Here is a 15598-nt window from a genome sequence, read left to right on the forward strand (position 1 = left end):
AGAACGCAAAAGCCAAATCCCGGACATTTTGGGCGATCTCGAAATCCCGGGCAGACTCGTCACGGAGACTCACGATAAAACGCCGTCTTTTAAGTTTCGAGTCAACTAGTAGCCTAGCCTAGTTGTTTAACTGCGCTCTCTTACCGGTAGGCGTGGCTTGGGAGTGGCCTCGTAGGGCAGTGAAGCAAGTGCATTCTGGGAGTTGTCTTTCATCCACATGAGCCAAAAATACATTTTCTGGCTTTTCTCAGTCTAGAAGGCTCCAAATTTAAAAATAATTTCACATTTCTACTACATAAATGACCCATTTTAAATACAGATTCATCTTCCAGAGGTGAAGTATCCCTTAAAAATGTTTACGTACTAGGTCAGTAGGCGGTAGAGTACACCGTTTTGCGGCCGTTTGAACACATTCAACCACATGAGCATCTACTCTATGAAAGCAATCTGGCCGAATGTGTTGGACTACCTCTAGAAGTGGGCAAAAATAGACAAGCTCAAAAAAAGCCCCTTTTTACACCATTTACCACAGTCCACTTGTGATCCGATTTACAAAAATGCTTCTTAGTACCAGGTGTAAACAAGGCCTTGGACAGCTACCTAGTTGGGATACAACAGTTAAAGGATTAATGCTTAAATGAAAGCAGTCTACATTACTGGGACTAGCCTGAAATTAGAAATATATATATATTCAGTATCAACCAATCCTTTATCCCAATATGATTCTATACTTGCGTGACTGTAAAAAAAGCATTCCAAAAAGCCAACGAGTGACCTCAGAGGGGTTTGGGCATCAATATATGCAGTTATGCTAGTCCAGCCAAAAGTCGTATGTAAAGCCTCAAACAGACAGAAGCTAAATCCTTCATTTGATATGTGAAACATGAACAGGGGCCCAAGTTAACAACTAGAACTTGGCAAATAGTAAAGTTAGATGACTTAGGCAGAAACTTGGCTTGTTTAGTTCAAGTCAAGAATCTCAATGCACAAAAGAAAAAGGTTTAGTAGTGCAGAAGTCAAACTGAGAACAGTCACGAAACATCCAACTCCAGACAGAAATGAATACCAAAGAGAAACATGTTGAGTTTCATGAAGTTTATTAAAAGACTAAAATTCACTTGACCAGGTTAACTTGTCCACTAGACACCACAGTTTGCCCACTAGAGATGGTCTTGACGTGCACGTCTCTTCCTGTAAAAAGTGGTAGAAGCGTGAGGGGCATTTCAATAAATTCTCAGTTCCTGAAGTCAACTTACAGCAAGCACTCACTTTTCCTAGTGCAACTTTGCTCACAGGAGCCAGAGGAGGGATGGCACACCGCTGTACTACAGTGGATGAAGATCTAACAGAGGGGGAAAGGGTTAAGCCCTAGAATTCACTGTAAAAAGCACTAATATTAAGGGTTGAGGTAAGGCTGCAGAGCATACGGTTTCCTGCAGAGGAGCCAGTGATGCTGGATCTACAAACGTGAACATCTTCACAACAAAGCGCTTGTAGTGGGTCGGGAACTGAAGACCAGATGATCCAGCCACTGGAACCAATGCGGTCAGGTAACGATCATCCTGGTAAGGGCATCTGAAAGGCAAAGAGGCAGTCAGAAATGCCTTACAGCACACTAGATGGATAAAGACTGGCCTTACTCACCCATCAACCAGAAGATCCCATTGGGGTAGACTGAGTGGACTGGGGGTTGATGTCGCCCAGCAATGTCCCAGCATCAGGACAATGGTGGGGTCGGTCCTCTCCAAAATGTGCACCTCAACATACACAGGCTCCCGCAGGACTTTTGTAACTGGATAATCAGCATCACTGTAGTAGGACGTGTACGCCTCGTCCCCTGAGGAAGAATGCAGCGTTTAACTAGAAACTGGAGCTTTAGAAAGGCTTAAGGCATACTTGGGACAAACACTTACCTTCTGCACAGCCTTTGGTGACACATTGACCATTTGCCAGTCTAAGCTCCACCCTGAGGGGTCCAGGAGCAGCTACTGGTGGAGGTGGAGGAACGGTGTTGACCTCCACAACCAGAGCTTCCACAGAGGTACCAGAGTACCTACACTGGAAGAGAAGCCTGGACAACAAACAGTGAGCTTGTAGCATTTGTCAATGATTCTCATTTATGATAAAGCATACATCACTTACTCAAAATGGCTGTCCCTTGTAATGGAACCAAGTGGTCCGATACCCACTTCATATGAGGAGGTCATTCTGTTTTCATACACCACATATCCACTGTCCTCCTGCAAATAGTAACATTGTTGGCATCCAATCCATTCTTAGCCATGCAGAACAAAACCACAAGCAGCTACTCGCCATCATGCTTGTGCCACATGCAGTGACAGGGAACTGGTATATAGCAAAGAAAGGTGTGGATCCCACAGGACTGCAAGCTGGATCACTTCCACCCAGGAGACGGACTGAATCCAGGCTCAATCGAGGCAGCGTAACATCTCTAGCCACCACTACCACAAACTGACCATCTCTTATACACTGGACAGTCACTGGAACGAGTTATAAGAGCAGGTTACTGCTGAGGATCAGTTTAACATGAATGCCTCCACATTGACTCTACACTCTTACCTGCCTTCCCATAGTAACACTGCTGTCCATTAAAGCAGCAGTTGATAGCAGCACACTCAGCACCACTGATACCAGGTGGTCCACATTGAATCTGCTCATAATCAGCTACAGTACATTTGTCAAGGGGCTCTGCCTGTGCCACTGGCTGCTTAGGCTGAAACTGCTGAGGAAACTGTTGACTAGCTTGCTGTTGAACTGACTGAGGAAACTGTTGACTAGCTTGCTGTTGAACTGACTGAGGAAACTGTTGACTAGCTTGCTGTTGAACTGACTGAGGAAACTGTTGACTAGCTTGCTGTTGAACTGGCTTTTGAACCTGCTGAAGAAACTGTTGACTAGCTTGCTGTTGAACTGACTGAGGAAACTGTTGACTAGCTTGCTGTTGAACTGACTGAGGAAACTGTTGACTAGCTTGCTGTTGAACTGACTGAGGAAACTGTTGACTAGCTTGCTGTTGAACTGACTGAGGAAACTGTTGACTAGCTTGCTGTTGAACTGACTGAGGAAACTGTTGACTAGCTTGCAGTTGAACTGGCTTTTGAACCTGCTGAAGAAACTGTTGACTAGCTTGCTGTTGAACTGACTGAGGAAACTGTTGACTAGCTTGCTGTTGAACTGACTGAGGAAAGTGTTGACTAGCTTGCTGTTGAACTGGCTTTTGAACCTGCTGAAGAAACTGTTGACTAGCTTGCTGTTGAACTGGCTTTTGAACCTCCTGAAGAAACTGTTGACTAGCTTGCTGTTGAACTGGCTTTTGAACCTGCTGAGGAAACCATTGACTAGATTGCTGTTGAACTGGCTTTTGAACCTGCTGAGGAAACCATTGACTAGATTGCTGTTGAGCTGGCTTTGGAACCTGCTGAAGAAACTGTTGACTAGCTTGCTGTTGAACTGGCTTTGGAACCTGCTGAGGAAACCATTGACTAGATTGCTGTTGAACTGGCTTTTGAAACCACTGGTCAGTTTGCTTGAACATCAGAGCTTGAGGATTCTGGGGCAGATCACTCCACTTCGGAACAGCATGACTGAAAGCACAGAACCAAACACAAAGTGCCAGCAACTGAACAGCACACCAACTTCCTGCCATTCTTCAACAGCTAGTCACACTGCTGAGGTGCTGCCCTTTGGTCCTTTTGTACTCTACAGACTTTGGCTAATTAATGATAATCCCTCCCTCTTCATTAACAGTCATGATTCTCCAGACTTGCACGAGTGGGAGTTTATGCAACTAGGTGATTCTATTGTTTCTTAAAAGTACATTTTTCCCTTTTGAACATACATAAAACCACATTGAGCTGAATTCAGAATACTATTTCTGCCATTCTGAATTCATCCTTTTTTATATTAGATGTTTTAGCTATTCTGGATTGTTTTTTTTCTTTGAAACACATCATAGTTTTCTCATGGCAACAGGCCTGTGTATTTTAAGAAAGTTTAAATAACACCTGCTAGTGCACTTCTTAAAGGGATACTTCAGCATTAAGCTTTGTATCAGTAGAAAACCTGTAGTATTTTGGAATTACCGTGCTTCCCTCCCTCATATCCCCCTGAGACGAGAGATTTATGTATTTTTTGTTAAGCTAGTTCCGCATGTTTTCAACCCGCCCATAGGGGGTGGGATCTCACTCACAGAATGTACAAATAGTGTCAGCCATCTTTTTTTGGAAGCTAAGCTAACAGGCTCTTGCTCTGTGGAGAAAGCTGAGTAGTAGGGTTTACCATCCTCTTTTACCCGGACATGTCCGACCGTCGAGATCGTCCAAAATGTCCGGGATTCAGCTTTTGCTTACTACAGTCGCCATTCATTGTTTACATGCACACCTTTTGTTTCAATCTAACTGAATTCATTCCGATTGGTGAATCTGAATGTAGTGTTTACATGAAGGCTAAACAAGTGTTCGGTAGATGTGCGTTTTAGCATTGCTAAGAAAATTCCCGCTCCTCCGTGAGAGATAGCCTACAAGACCGGTGCGTCTCACAGGTGTCGCTCATCAGTAATCACGCCACCGGCCTCGCGCCGGCCTCTCACGGCCCTCAGCCTCGTCCTGCTCGCCACAGTAAACATAATGAATGGCGACTGTAGAACGCAAAAGCCAAATCCCGGACATTTTGGGCGATCTCGAAATCCCGGGCAGACTCGTCACGGAGACTCACGATAAAACGGCGTCTTTTAAGTTTCGAGTCAACTAGTAGCCTAGCCTAGTTGTTTAACTGCGCTCTCTTACCGGTAGGCGTGGCTTGGGAGTGGCCTCGTAGGGCAGCGAAGCAGGTGCATTCTGGGAGTTGTCTTTCATCCACATGAGCCAAAAATACATTTTCTGGCTTTTCTCAGTCTAGAAGGCTCCAAATTTAAAAATAATTTCACATTTCTACTACATAAATGACCCATTTTAAATACAGATTCATCTTCCAGAGGTGAAGTATCCCTTTAAAATGTTTACGTACTAGGTCAGTAGGCGGTAGAGTACACCGTTTTGCGGCCGTTTGAACACATTCAACCACATGAGCATCTACTCTATGAAAGCAATCTGGCCGAATGTGTTGGACTACCTCTAGAAGTGGGCAAAAATAGACAAGCTCAAAAAAAAAAAAGCCCCTTTTTACACCATTTACCACAGTCCACTTGTGATCCGATTTACAAAAATGCTTCTTAGTACCAGGTGTAAACAAGGCCTTGGACAGCTACCTAGTTGGGATACAACAGTTAAAGGATTAATGCTTAAATGAAAGCAGTCTACATTACTGGGACTAGCCTGAAATTAGAAATATATATATATTCAGTATCAACCAATCCTTTATCCCAATATGATTCTATACTTGCGTGACTGTAAAAAAAGCATTCCAAAAAGCCAACGAGTGACCTCAGAGGGGTTTGGGCATCAATATATGCAGTTATGCTAGTCCAGCCAAAAGTCGTATGTAAAGCCTCAAACAGACAGAAGCTAAATCCTTCATTTGATATGTGAAACATGAACAGGGGCCCAAGTTAACAACTAGAACTTGGCAAATAGTAAAGTTAGATGACTTAGGCAGAAACTTGGCTTGTTTAGTTCAAGTCAAGAATCTCAATGCACAAAAGAAAAAGGTTTAGTAGTGCAGAAGTCAAACTGAGAACAGTCACGAAACATCCAACTCCAGACAGAAATGAATACCAAAGAGAAACATGTTGAGTTTCATAAAGTTTATTAAAAGACTAAAATTCACTTGACCAGGTTAACTTGTCCACTAGACACCACAGTTTGCCCACTAGAGATGGTCTTGACGTGCACGTCTCTTCCTGTAAAAAGTGGTAGAAGCGTGAGGGGCATTTCAATAAATTCTCAGTTCCTGAAGTCAACTTACAGCAAGCACTCACTTTTCCTAGTGCAACTTTGCTCACAGGAGCCAGAGGAGGGATGGCACACCGCTGTACTACAGTGGATGAAGATCTAACAGAGGGGGAAAGGGTTAAGCCATAGAATTCACTGTAAAAAGCACTAATATTAAGGGTTGAGGTAAGGCTGCAGAGCATACGGTTTCCTGCAGAGGAGCCAGTGATGCTGGATCTACAAACGTGAACATCTTCACAACAAAGCGCTTGTAGTGGGTCGGGAACTGAAGACCAGATGATCCAGCCACTGGAACCAATGCGGTCAGGTAACGATCATCCTGGTAAGGGCATCTGAAAGGCAAAGAGGCAGTCAGAAATGCCTTACAGCACACTAGATGGATAAAGACTGGCCTTACTCACCCATCAACCAGAAGATCCCATTGGGGTAGACTGAGTGGACTGGGGGTTGATGTCGCCCAGCAATGTCCCAGCATCAGGACAATGTTGGGGTCGGTCCTCTCCAAAATGTGCACCTCAACATACACAGGCTCCCGCAGGACTTTTGTAACTGGATAATCAGCATCACTGTAGTAGGACGTGTACGCCTCGTCCCCTGAGGAAGAATGCAGCGTTTAACTAGAAACTGGAGCTTTAGAAAGGCTTAAGGCATACTTGGGACAAACACTTACCTTCTGCACAGCCTTTGGTGACACATTGACCATTTGCCAGTCTAAGCTCCACCCTGAGGGGTCCAGGAGCAGCTACTGGTGGAGGTGGAGGAACGGTGTTGACCTCCACAACCAGAGCTTCCACAGAGGTACCAGAGTACCTACACTGGAAGAGAAGCCTGGACAACAAACAGTGAGCTTGTAGCATTTGTCAATGATTCTCATTTATGATAAAGCATACATCACTTACTCAAAATGGCTGTCCCTTGTAATGGAACCAAGTGGTCCGATACCCACTTCATATGAGGAGGTCATTCTGTTTTCATACACCACATATCCACTGTCCTCCTGCAAATAGTAACATTGTTGGCATCCAATCCATTATTAGCCATGCAGAACAAAACCACAAGCAGATACTCGCCATCATGCTTGTGCCACATGCAGTGACAGGGAACTGGTATATAGCAAAGAAAGGTGTGGATCCCACAGGACTGCAAGCTGGATCACTTCCACCCAGGAGACGGACTGAATCCAGGCTCAATCGAGGCAGCGTAACATCTCTAGCCACCACTACCACAAACTGACCATCTCTTATACACTGGACAGTCACTGGAACGAGTTACAAGAGCAGGTTACTGCTGAGGATCAGTTTAACATGAATGCCTCCACATTGACTCTACACTCTTACCTGCCTTCCCATAGTAACACTGCTGTCCATTAAAGCAGCAGTTGATAGCAGCACACTCAGCACCACTGATACCAGGTGGTCCACATTGAATCTGCTCATAATCAGCTACAGTACATTTGTCAAGGGGCTCTGCCTGTGCCACTGGCTGCTTAGGCTGAAACTGCTGAGGAAACTGTTGACTAGCTTGCTGTTGAACTGACTGAGGAAACTGTTGACTAGCTTGCTGTTGAACTGACTGAGGAAACTGTTGACTAGCTTGCTGTTGAACTGGCTTTTGAACCTGCTGAAGAAACTGTTGACTAGCTTGCTGTTGAACTGACTGAGGAAACTGTTGACTAGCTTGCTGTTGAACTGACTGAGGAAACTGTTGACTAGCTTGCTGTTGAACTGACTGAGGAAACTGTTGACTAGCTTGCTGTTGAACTGGCTTTTGAACCTGCTGAAGAAACTGTTGACTAGCTTGCTGTTGAACCTCCTGAAGAAACTGTTGACTAGCTTGCTGTTGAACTGACTGAGGAAACTGTTGACTAGCTTGCTGTTGAACTGGCTTTTGAACCTGCTGAGGAAACCATTGACTAGATTGCTGTTGAACTGGCTTTTGAACCTCCTGAAGAAACTGTTGACTAGCTTGCTGTTGAACTGGCTTTTGAACCTGCTGAAGAAACTGTTGACTAGCTTGCTGTTGAACTGGCTTTTGAACTTGCTGAGGAAACCATTGACTAGAGTGCTGTTGAACTGGCTTTTGAACCTCCTGAAGAAACTGTTGACTAGCTTGCTGTTGAACTGGCTTTTGAACCTGCTGAGGAAACCATTGACTAGAGTGCTGTTGAACTGGCTTTTGAACCTCCTGAAGAAACTGTTGACTAGCTTGCTGTTGAACTGGCTTTTGAACCTGCTGAGGAAACCATTGACTAGAGTGCTGTTGAACTGGCTTTTGAACCTGCTGAGGAAACCATTGACTAGAGTGCTGTTGAACTGGCTTTTGAACCTGCTGAGAAAACCATTGACTAGATTGCTGTTGAACTGGCTTTTGAAACCACTGGTCAGTTTGCTGGAACGTCAGAGCTTGAGGATTCTGGGGCAGATCACTCCACTTCGGAACAGCATGACTGAAAGCACAGAACCAAACACAAAGTGCCAGCAACTGAACAGCACACCAACTTCCTGCCATTCTTCAACAGCTAGTCACACTGCTGAGGTGCTGCCCTTTGGTCCTTTTGTACTCTACAGACTTTGGCTAATTAATGATAATCCCTCCCTCTTCATTAACAGTCATGATTCTCCAGACTTGCACGAGTGGGAGTTTATGCAACTAGGTGATTCTATTGTTTCTTAAAAGTACATTTTACCCTTTTGAACATACATAAAACCACATTGAGCTGAATTCAGAATACTATTTCTGCCATTCGGAATTCAGCCTTTTTTATATTAGATGTTTTAGCTATTCTGGATTGTTTTTTTTTCTTTGAAACACATCATAGTTTTCTCATGGCAACAGGCCTGTGTATTTTAAGAAAGTTTAAATAACACCTGCTAGTGCACTTCTTAAAGGGATACTTCAGCATTTAGCATTAAGCTTTGTATCAGTAGAAAACCTGTAGTATTTTGGAATTACCGTGCTTCCCTCCCTCATATCCCCCTGAGACGAGAGATTTATGTATTTTTTGTTAAGCTAGTTCCGCATGTTTTCAACCCGCCCATAGGGGGTGGGATCTCACTCACAGAATGTACAAATAGTGTCAGCCATCTTTTTTTGGAAGCTAAGCTAACAGGCTCTTGCTCTGTGGAGAAAGCTGAGTAGTAGGGTTTACCATCCTCTTTTACCCGGACATGTCCGACCGTCGAGATCGTCCAAAATGTCCGGGATTCAGCTTTTGCTTACTACAGTCGCCATTCATTGTTTACATGCACACCTTTTGTTTCAATCTAACTGAATTCATTCCGATTGGTGAATCTGAATGTAGTGTTTACATGAACGCTAAACAAGTGTTCGGTAGATGTGCGTTTTAGCATTGCTAAGAAAATTCCCGCTCCTCCGTGAGAGATATCCTACAAGACCGGTGCGTCTCACAGGTGTCGCTCATCAGTAATCACGCCACCGGCCTCGCGCCGGCCTCTCACGGCCCTCAGCCTCGTCCTGCTCGCCACAGTAAACATAATGAACGGCGACTGTAGAACGCAAAAGCCAAATCCCGGACATTTTGGGCGATCTCGAAATCCCGGGCAGACTCGTCACGGAGACTCACGATAAAACGGTGTCTTTTAAGTTTCGAGTCAACTAGTAGCCTAACCTAGTTGTTTAACTGCGCTCTCTTACCGGTAGGCGTGGCCTCGTAGGGCAGCGAAGCAAGTGCATTCTGGGAGTTGTCTTTCATCCACATGAGCCAAAAATACATTTTCTGGCTTTTCTCAGTCTAGAAGGCTCCAAATTTAAAAATAATTTCACATTTCTACTACATAAATGACCCATTTTAAATACAGATTCATCTTCCAGAGGTGAAGTATCCCTTTAAAATGTTTACGTACTAGGTCAGTAGGCGGTAGAGTACACCGTTTTGCGGCTGTTTGAACACATTCAACCACTTGAGCATCTACTCTATGAAAGCAATCTGGCCGAATGTGTTGGACTACCTCTAGAAGTGGGCAAAAATAGACAAGCTCAAAAAAAAAAAAAAAATAGCCCCTTTTTACACCTTCATTTACCACAGTCCACTTGTGATCCGATTTACAAAAATGCTTCTTAGTACCAGGTGTAAACAAGGCCTTGGTCAGCTACCTAGTTGGGATACAACAGTTAAAGGATTAATGCTTAAATGAAAGCAGTCTACATTACTGGGACTAGCCTGAAATAAAATATATATATATATATATATTCAGTATCAACCAATCCTTTATCCCAATATGATTCTATACTTGCGTGACTGTAAAAAAGCATTCCAAAAAGCCGACGAGTGACCTCAGAGGGGTTTGGGCATCAATATATACAGTTATGCTAGTGTAGCAGGAAGGGTTATGACCCCTCCTACTTATGATTTGGCCAATGGCCTGGCATCCGGTGCGTATAAGAGCATGGGTTACTGGTTCCTTAGTGTGCGTCACTATCCGGGGCCGTGACGTTACCCAGGCGCCCTGCTGCGTTTTGTTGGAGTGCAGTGTCAGGTGTTGCTCGTAAAAAGATCGCTGAAGCTGCTTATTCACTGTCAGTGCTGTTTGCCAGTCTGTGTGCTTTCTGGAGAGTTTAGTATGGACATTTGAGACAGGTAAGGGAGGCATTTGTATGCGACTGTGTCTTGTAAACGAAGTTTTGCTCTGGCTGAGCGGGTAATCTGACTAATCTCTGTTTAACGTAGTGTAAGACCTATCTGCGCTTTCTGCCAACGAGTTTGTCGGAGACATTTGACTCCATCTACCGCATAGTTCGGGGATAGTAATCCCGGGACAGCATGTTTTGTGAGTATACTGCTCGAGCGTGAAGCCAAGGGAGAGGGAATCGCGGTGTAACCCCTTTTTGTTTTGTTTTTAGGCACGCGATAAGGACAGTAGTGGCGTCCTGCATGAGAATTATCTGCCCATTGCTTGATCATAAACTGCTGTTTGCTCTGCTCCTCATCGGCTGCTGTTCTGTTTTATCTCTTCTCTCTTTGGCTCTCAACGAAGGCGGTCGCATTTTCTTCCCCTCCTCTCCCTTATCTCCCCTGCTTTGCTCCTCTCGTCTCATCTAGTCTACTGTCTTGTACTTCAAGAGACTCTCTCCGCACTGCTCTCCAAACTAAGAAATTATGGATTTGATCAACTGGTCTCTCAACGCAATTGACACCATCTTCTCAACGAGAAGCTTGGGTTCGGGGGAACCTGACTGCCCTGCCGGAACGTTCACAGCTGGCTACACGATGGACGCGTGGGAGAGGTGGCGGGTCGTGTGTCTGGCGGCTCTCTCCGTGGAGGACATTGAAGATATCTACCTATTCGGAACCATGATAACAGGTTTTCTGCTGTTTGGATTAGGCATTGCCCTGGTTTATCGAGGAATTAAGAAGACGGTGACAGCTGTCCAAAACCCCACAAGGCTGCCCGTCATGATTGAAGCAGTGGGCAGAGCTGTCAGCACTCAGACTGTGACTTTGGTGACTATGAACCAAAATATTGATAACATCTTGGAGAAGCTTACAGCTTTGCAAAGGCAAATGATCGTTTCGGAGACCCAAATGGACCAGGAGCTATGTAAATTGGCGGCTACTCGTCCCAAGACCAAACAACCCCAATCTTATCTGTTTTCGGCCCCCCTCTACCAGCACTGGCCTTGGCCGAGGCTGCTGCTGCAACAACAACTCCCTCTGGAGAGAGCACTGCAGCGAGACGCTCTTGCGTTCCTTCCCCCATTCCCCACAGACACCTGCTGATTGTTGACTCTGTCTGGGACCTGATCAAGGTTGACTCCATGGCAACTGCTGTGTATCGCTATGACATCCTGTGGACTGAGGCACCTAGATTAGGATGTCAGGCGTAGCGACTCTCCAGGCCTACACATACACGAACTCTTACATATATACAGATATGCAATCACCACCCCAAACCCCAATCCCTCGCCTTCAACGCTTTGTACCACCAGTCTGGCAGGCGGGTCTGTGACCAGCGCCGAAAATGGCTGCAGGACCGGATGGCTGCTTGCCTGTGCTGGGTTACCTCCATCCCCCACTCCACTCCCCTGTTGCAAGTCTTGTGTGTTCATGTTGTGTACTGATTATGTGCTAATGTTGCTGAGGTGTTTTTTTTTACTGTTCCCAAACTGTACTCCTTACAGGAGCATAGTCTGTGGGTTGCCTTTTTTTCTCCTCACCTCTCCTCATGTTATGCTGTATTTTTTTTCCTCAATGCTCTGTCTTCCTGTTCTGTCTACCCACTTGTCATATTGTATGTATGTTTGTATGGACAGGTTGATGGCTAATTTCGCTGGTACTTGTGACTAAGTGACAATAAAGGCTACTACTACTACTACTACTATTTTGTGTTTTGTTTTGTGTTCCGTCTCGAGGGAACCGACTCGAGTGAACTGACGCTACGGTCTCGAGTGAATCGTCTGGAGTGAACTGTCTCAAGTGAATCGTCTTGAGTGAACTGTCTCGAGTGAACTGTCTCGAGTGAACTGTCTCAGGTGAATCGTCTTGAGTGAACTGTTTTCAGTAAATTCTGTTCTCAGTGATATGTTTGTTTTTCCTCGTTTTTCCTGTTTATTTCTTTAATTGATTTCTCTTTTTCGAATTTGTATGTTTATTTTGGTTTGATTATTGTATTAAGGAATTATTTTGTTCTTTTTGCATATCACTGTTTGATGTCTTTTTCTTTTGTTTGTTGGCAGGGCCTGGGCACCCGGGGGCAGACGAGTGACCATTTAGGTGGTGATGTCCTCACTGTGTGTCGTGGTCTTCTCTGACATGAGTCGTTGAGTGTGTATTAGTGTGTGTACTGTGTATAGAGTAATTTTCATAAGGGTGATATCTTGAGACTGCCTCTGCAGGTAAGCCCAGGTTCCTCTGCTGCCAACAATAGAATTAAACAATTGAGATGTGTGATTGCTGGTCAATGCCTCTTTTAACTATGAATGTTGCTTAAATAAAATACTTTTGTACGATTACTTATGTCTCTGACTCCAACGGTGATTGGGACCTGTGTGTGCCTTAGAGGTTATATTAAATTCTTGGGGTGAAATTCCCCAGGTGGCGTAGTCGGAAATTACAGCAATTTGAGTCAAATCACGCCCGCTCTGCTACACTAGTCCAGCCATAAAGTCGTATGTAAAGCCTCAAACAGACAGAAGCTAAATCCTTCATTTGATATGTGATACATGAACAGGGGCCCCAAGTTAACTAGAACTTGGCAAATAGTAAAGATAGATGATTTAGGCAGAAACTTGGCTTGTTTAGTTCAAGTCAAGAAACTCAATGCACAAAAGAAAAAGGTTTAGTAGTGCAGAAGTCAAACTGAGAAAAGTCACGAAACATCCAACTCAGACAGAAATGAATACCAAAGAGAAACATGTTGAGTTTCATGAAGTTTATTAAAACACTTAAATTCACTTGACCAGGTTAACTTGTCCACTAGACACCACAGTTTGCCCACTAGAGATGGTCTTGACGTGCACGTCTCTTCCTGTAAAAAGTGGTAGAAGCGTGAGGGGCATTTCAATAAATTCTCAGTTCCTGAAGTCAACTTACAGCAAGCACTCACTTTTCCTAGTGCAACTTTGCTCACAGGAGCCAGAGGAGGGATGGCACACCGCTGTACTACAGTGGATGAAGATCTAACAGAAGGGGAAAGGGTTAAGCCATAGAATTCACTGTAAAAAGCACTAATATTAAGGGTTGAGGTAAGGCTGCAGAGCATACGGTTTCCTGCAGAGGAGCCAGTGATGCTGGATCTACAAACGCGAACATCTTCACAACAAAGCGCTTGTAGTGGGTCGGGAACTGAAGACCAGATGATCCAGCCACTGGAACCAATGCGGTCAGGTAACGATCATCCTGGTAAGGGCATCTGAAAGGCAAAGAGGCAGTCAGAAATGCCTTACAGCACACTAGATGGATAAAGACTGGCCTTACTCACCCATCAACCAGAAGATCCCATTGGGGTAGACTGAGTGGACTGGGGGTTGATGTCGCCCAGCAATGTCCCAGCATCAGGACAATGTTGGGGTCGGTCCTCTCCAAAATGTGCACCTCAACATACACAGGCTCCCGCAGGACTTTTGTAACTGGATAATCAGCATCACTGTAGTAGGACGTGTACGCCTCGTCCCCTGAGGAAGAATGCAGCGTTTAACTAGAAACTGGAGCTTTAGAAAGGCTTAAGGCATACTTGGGACAAACACTTACCTTCTGCACAGCCTTTGGTGACACATTGACCATTTGCCAGTCTAAGCTCCACCCTGAGGGGTCCAGGAGCAGCTACTGGTGGAGGTGGAGGAACGGTGTTGACCTCGACAACCAGAGCTTCCACAGAGGTACCAGAGTACCTACACTGGAAGAGAAGCCTGGACAACAAACAGTGAGCTTGTAGCATTTGTCAATGATTCTCATTTATGATAAAGCATACATCACTTACTCAAAATGACTGTCCCTTGTAATGGAACCAAGTGGTCCGATACCCACTTCATATGAGGAGGTCATTCTGTTTTCATACACCACATATCCACTGTCCTCCTGCAAATAGTAACATTGTTGGCATCCAATCCATTCTTAGCCATGCAGAACAAAACCACAAGCAGCTACTCGCCATCATGCTTGTGCCACATGCAGTGACAGGGAACTGGTATATAGCAAAGAAAGGTGTGGATCCCACAGGACTGCAAGCTGGATCACTTCCACCCAGGAGACGGACTGAATCCAGGCTCAATCGAGGCAGCGTAACATCTCTAGCCACCACTACCACAAACTGACCATCTCTTATACACTGGACAGTCACTGGAACGAGTTACAAGAGCAGGTTACTGCTGAGGATCAGTTTAACATGAATGCCTCCACATTGACTACACTCTTACCTGCCTTCCCATAGTAACACTGCTGTCCATTAAAGCAGCAGTTGATAGCAGCACACTCAGCACCACTGATACCAGGTGGTCCACATTGAATCTGCTCATAATCAGCTACAGTACATTTGTCAAGGGGCTCTGCCTGTGCCACTGGCTGCTTAGGCTGAAACTGCTGAGGAAACTGTTGACTAGCTTGCTGTTGAACTGACTGAGGAAACTGTTGACTAGCTTGCTGTTGAACTGACTGAGGAAACTGTTGACTAGCTTGCTGTTGAACTGACTGAGGAAACCATTGACTAGCTTGCTGTTGAACTGGCTTTTGAACCTCCTGAAGAAACTGTTGACTAGCTTGCTGTTGAACTGACTGAGGAAACTGTTGACTAGCTTGCTGTTGAAATGGCTTTTGAACCTGCTGAGGAAACCATTGACTAGCTTGCTGTTGAAATGGCTTTTGAACCTGCTGAGGAAACCATTGACTAGATTGCTGTTGAACTGGCTTTTGAACCTGCTGAAGAAACTGTTGACTAGCTTGCTGTTGAACTGGCTTTGGAACCTGCTGAGGAAACCATTGACTAGCTTGCTGTTGAACTGGCTTTTGAACCTGCTGAGGAAACCATTGACTAGATTGCTGTTGAACTGGCTTTTGAAACCACTGGTCAGTTTGCTTGAACATCAGAGCTTGAGGATTCTGGGGCAGATCACTCCACTTCGGAACAGCATGACTGAAAGCACAGAACCAAACACAAAGTGCCAGCGACTGAACAGCAAACCAACTTCCTGCCATTCTTCAACAGCTAGTCACACTGCTGAGGTGCTGCCCTTTGGTC

At 44.9% G+C, this 15598-nt stretch overlaps 3 protein-coding genes across 13 annotated transcripts; all 3 read right to left on the reverse strand.

Annotated features, from left to right (window-relative positions):
* Positions 1-1080: 1080 nt before the first annotated feature.
* Positions 1081-3735, reverse strand: LOC311305129 (zona pellucida sperm-binding protein 4-like). The gene is made up of 8 exons (XM_084432663.1): positions 2581-3735; positions 2314-2501; positions 2143-2240; positions 1914-2071; positions 1645-1837; positions 1428-1575; positions 1270-1342; positions 1081-1191 (listed from the first exon to the last, which is right to left on the reverse strand). The coding sequence occupies exons 1-8, from the start codon at positions 3665-3667 to the stop codon at positions 1115-1117; spliced, it is 2022 nt and encodes a 673-aa protein (XP_084288789.1). The 5' UTR covers positions 3668-3735; the 3' UTR covers positions 1081-1114.
* Positions 3736-5746: 2011 nt separating this feature from the next.
* Positions 5747-8438, reverse strand: LOC311305128 (zona pellucida sperm-binding protein 4-like). Of its 10 annotated transcripts, none has more exons than XM_084432654.1 (10): positions 8187-8438; positions 8091-8125; positions 7247-7718; positions 6980-7167; positions 6809-6906; positions 6580-6737; positions 6311-6503; positions 6094-6241; positions 5936-6008; positions 5747-5857 (listed from the first exon to the last, which is right to left on the reverse strand). In XM_084432654.1, exons 1-10 carry the CDS (start codon positions 8200-8202, stop codon positions 5781-5783), a joined length of 1458 nt encoding a protein of 485 aa, XP_084288780.1. In that variant the 5' UTR covers positions 8203-8438; the 3' UTR covers positions 5747-5780. The 10 variants fall into 10 exon arrangements, with proteins under 10 accessions (XP_084288780.1, XP_084288786.1, XP_084288788.1 ...); XM_084432660.1 differs by having other exon boundaries at positions 7247-7526; positions 7683-8125; XM_084432662.1 differs by having other exon boundaries at positions 7247-7526; positions 8043-8138.
* A 4844-nt stretch (positions 8439-13282) lies between these two features.
* LOC311305132 (zona pellucida sperm-binding protein 4-like) lies at positions 13283-15598 on the reverse strand. Of its 2 annotated transcripts, XM_084432667.1 has the most exons (9): positions 15373-15576; positions 14781-15324; positions 14516-14703; positions 14345-14442; positions 14116-14273; positions 13847-14039; positions 13630-13777; positions 13472-13544; positions 13283-13393 (listed from the first exon to the last, which is right to left on the reverse strand). In XM_084432667.1, the coding sequence occupies exons 1-9, from the start codon at positions 15553-15555 to the stop codon at positions 13317-13319; spliced, it is 1662 nt and encodes a 553-aa protein (XP_084288793.1). In that variant the 5' UTR covers positions 15556-15576; the 3' UTR covers positions 13283-13316. The 2 variants fall into 2 exon arrangements, with proteins under 2 accessions (XP_084288793.1, XP_084288792.1); XM_084432666.1 differs by having other exon boundaries at positions 14781-15598.

Source organism: Rutilus rutilus, assembly GCF_951802725.1.
Source record: "Rutilus rutilus genome assembly, chromosome: 15".
NCBI classification, from domain to species: domain Eukaryota; kingdom Metazoa; phylum Chordata; class Actinopteri; order Cypriniformes; family Leuciscidae; genus Rutilus; species Rutilus rutilus.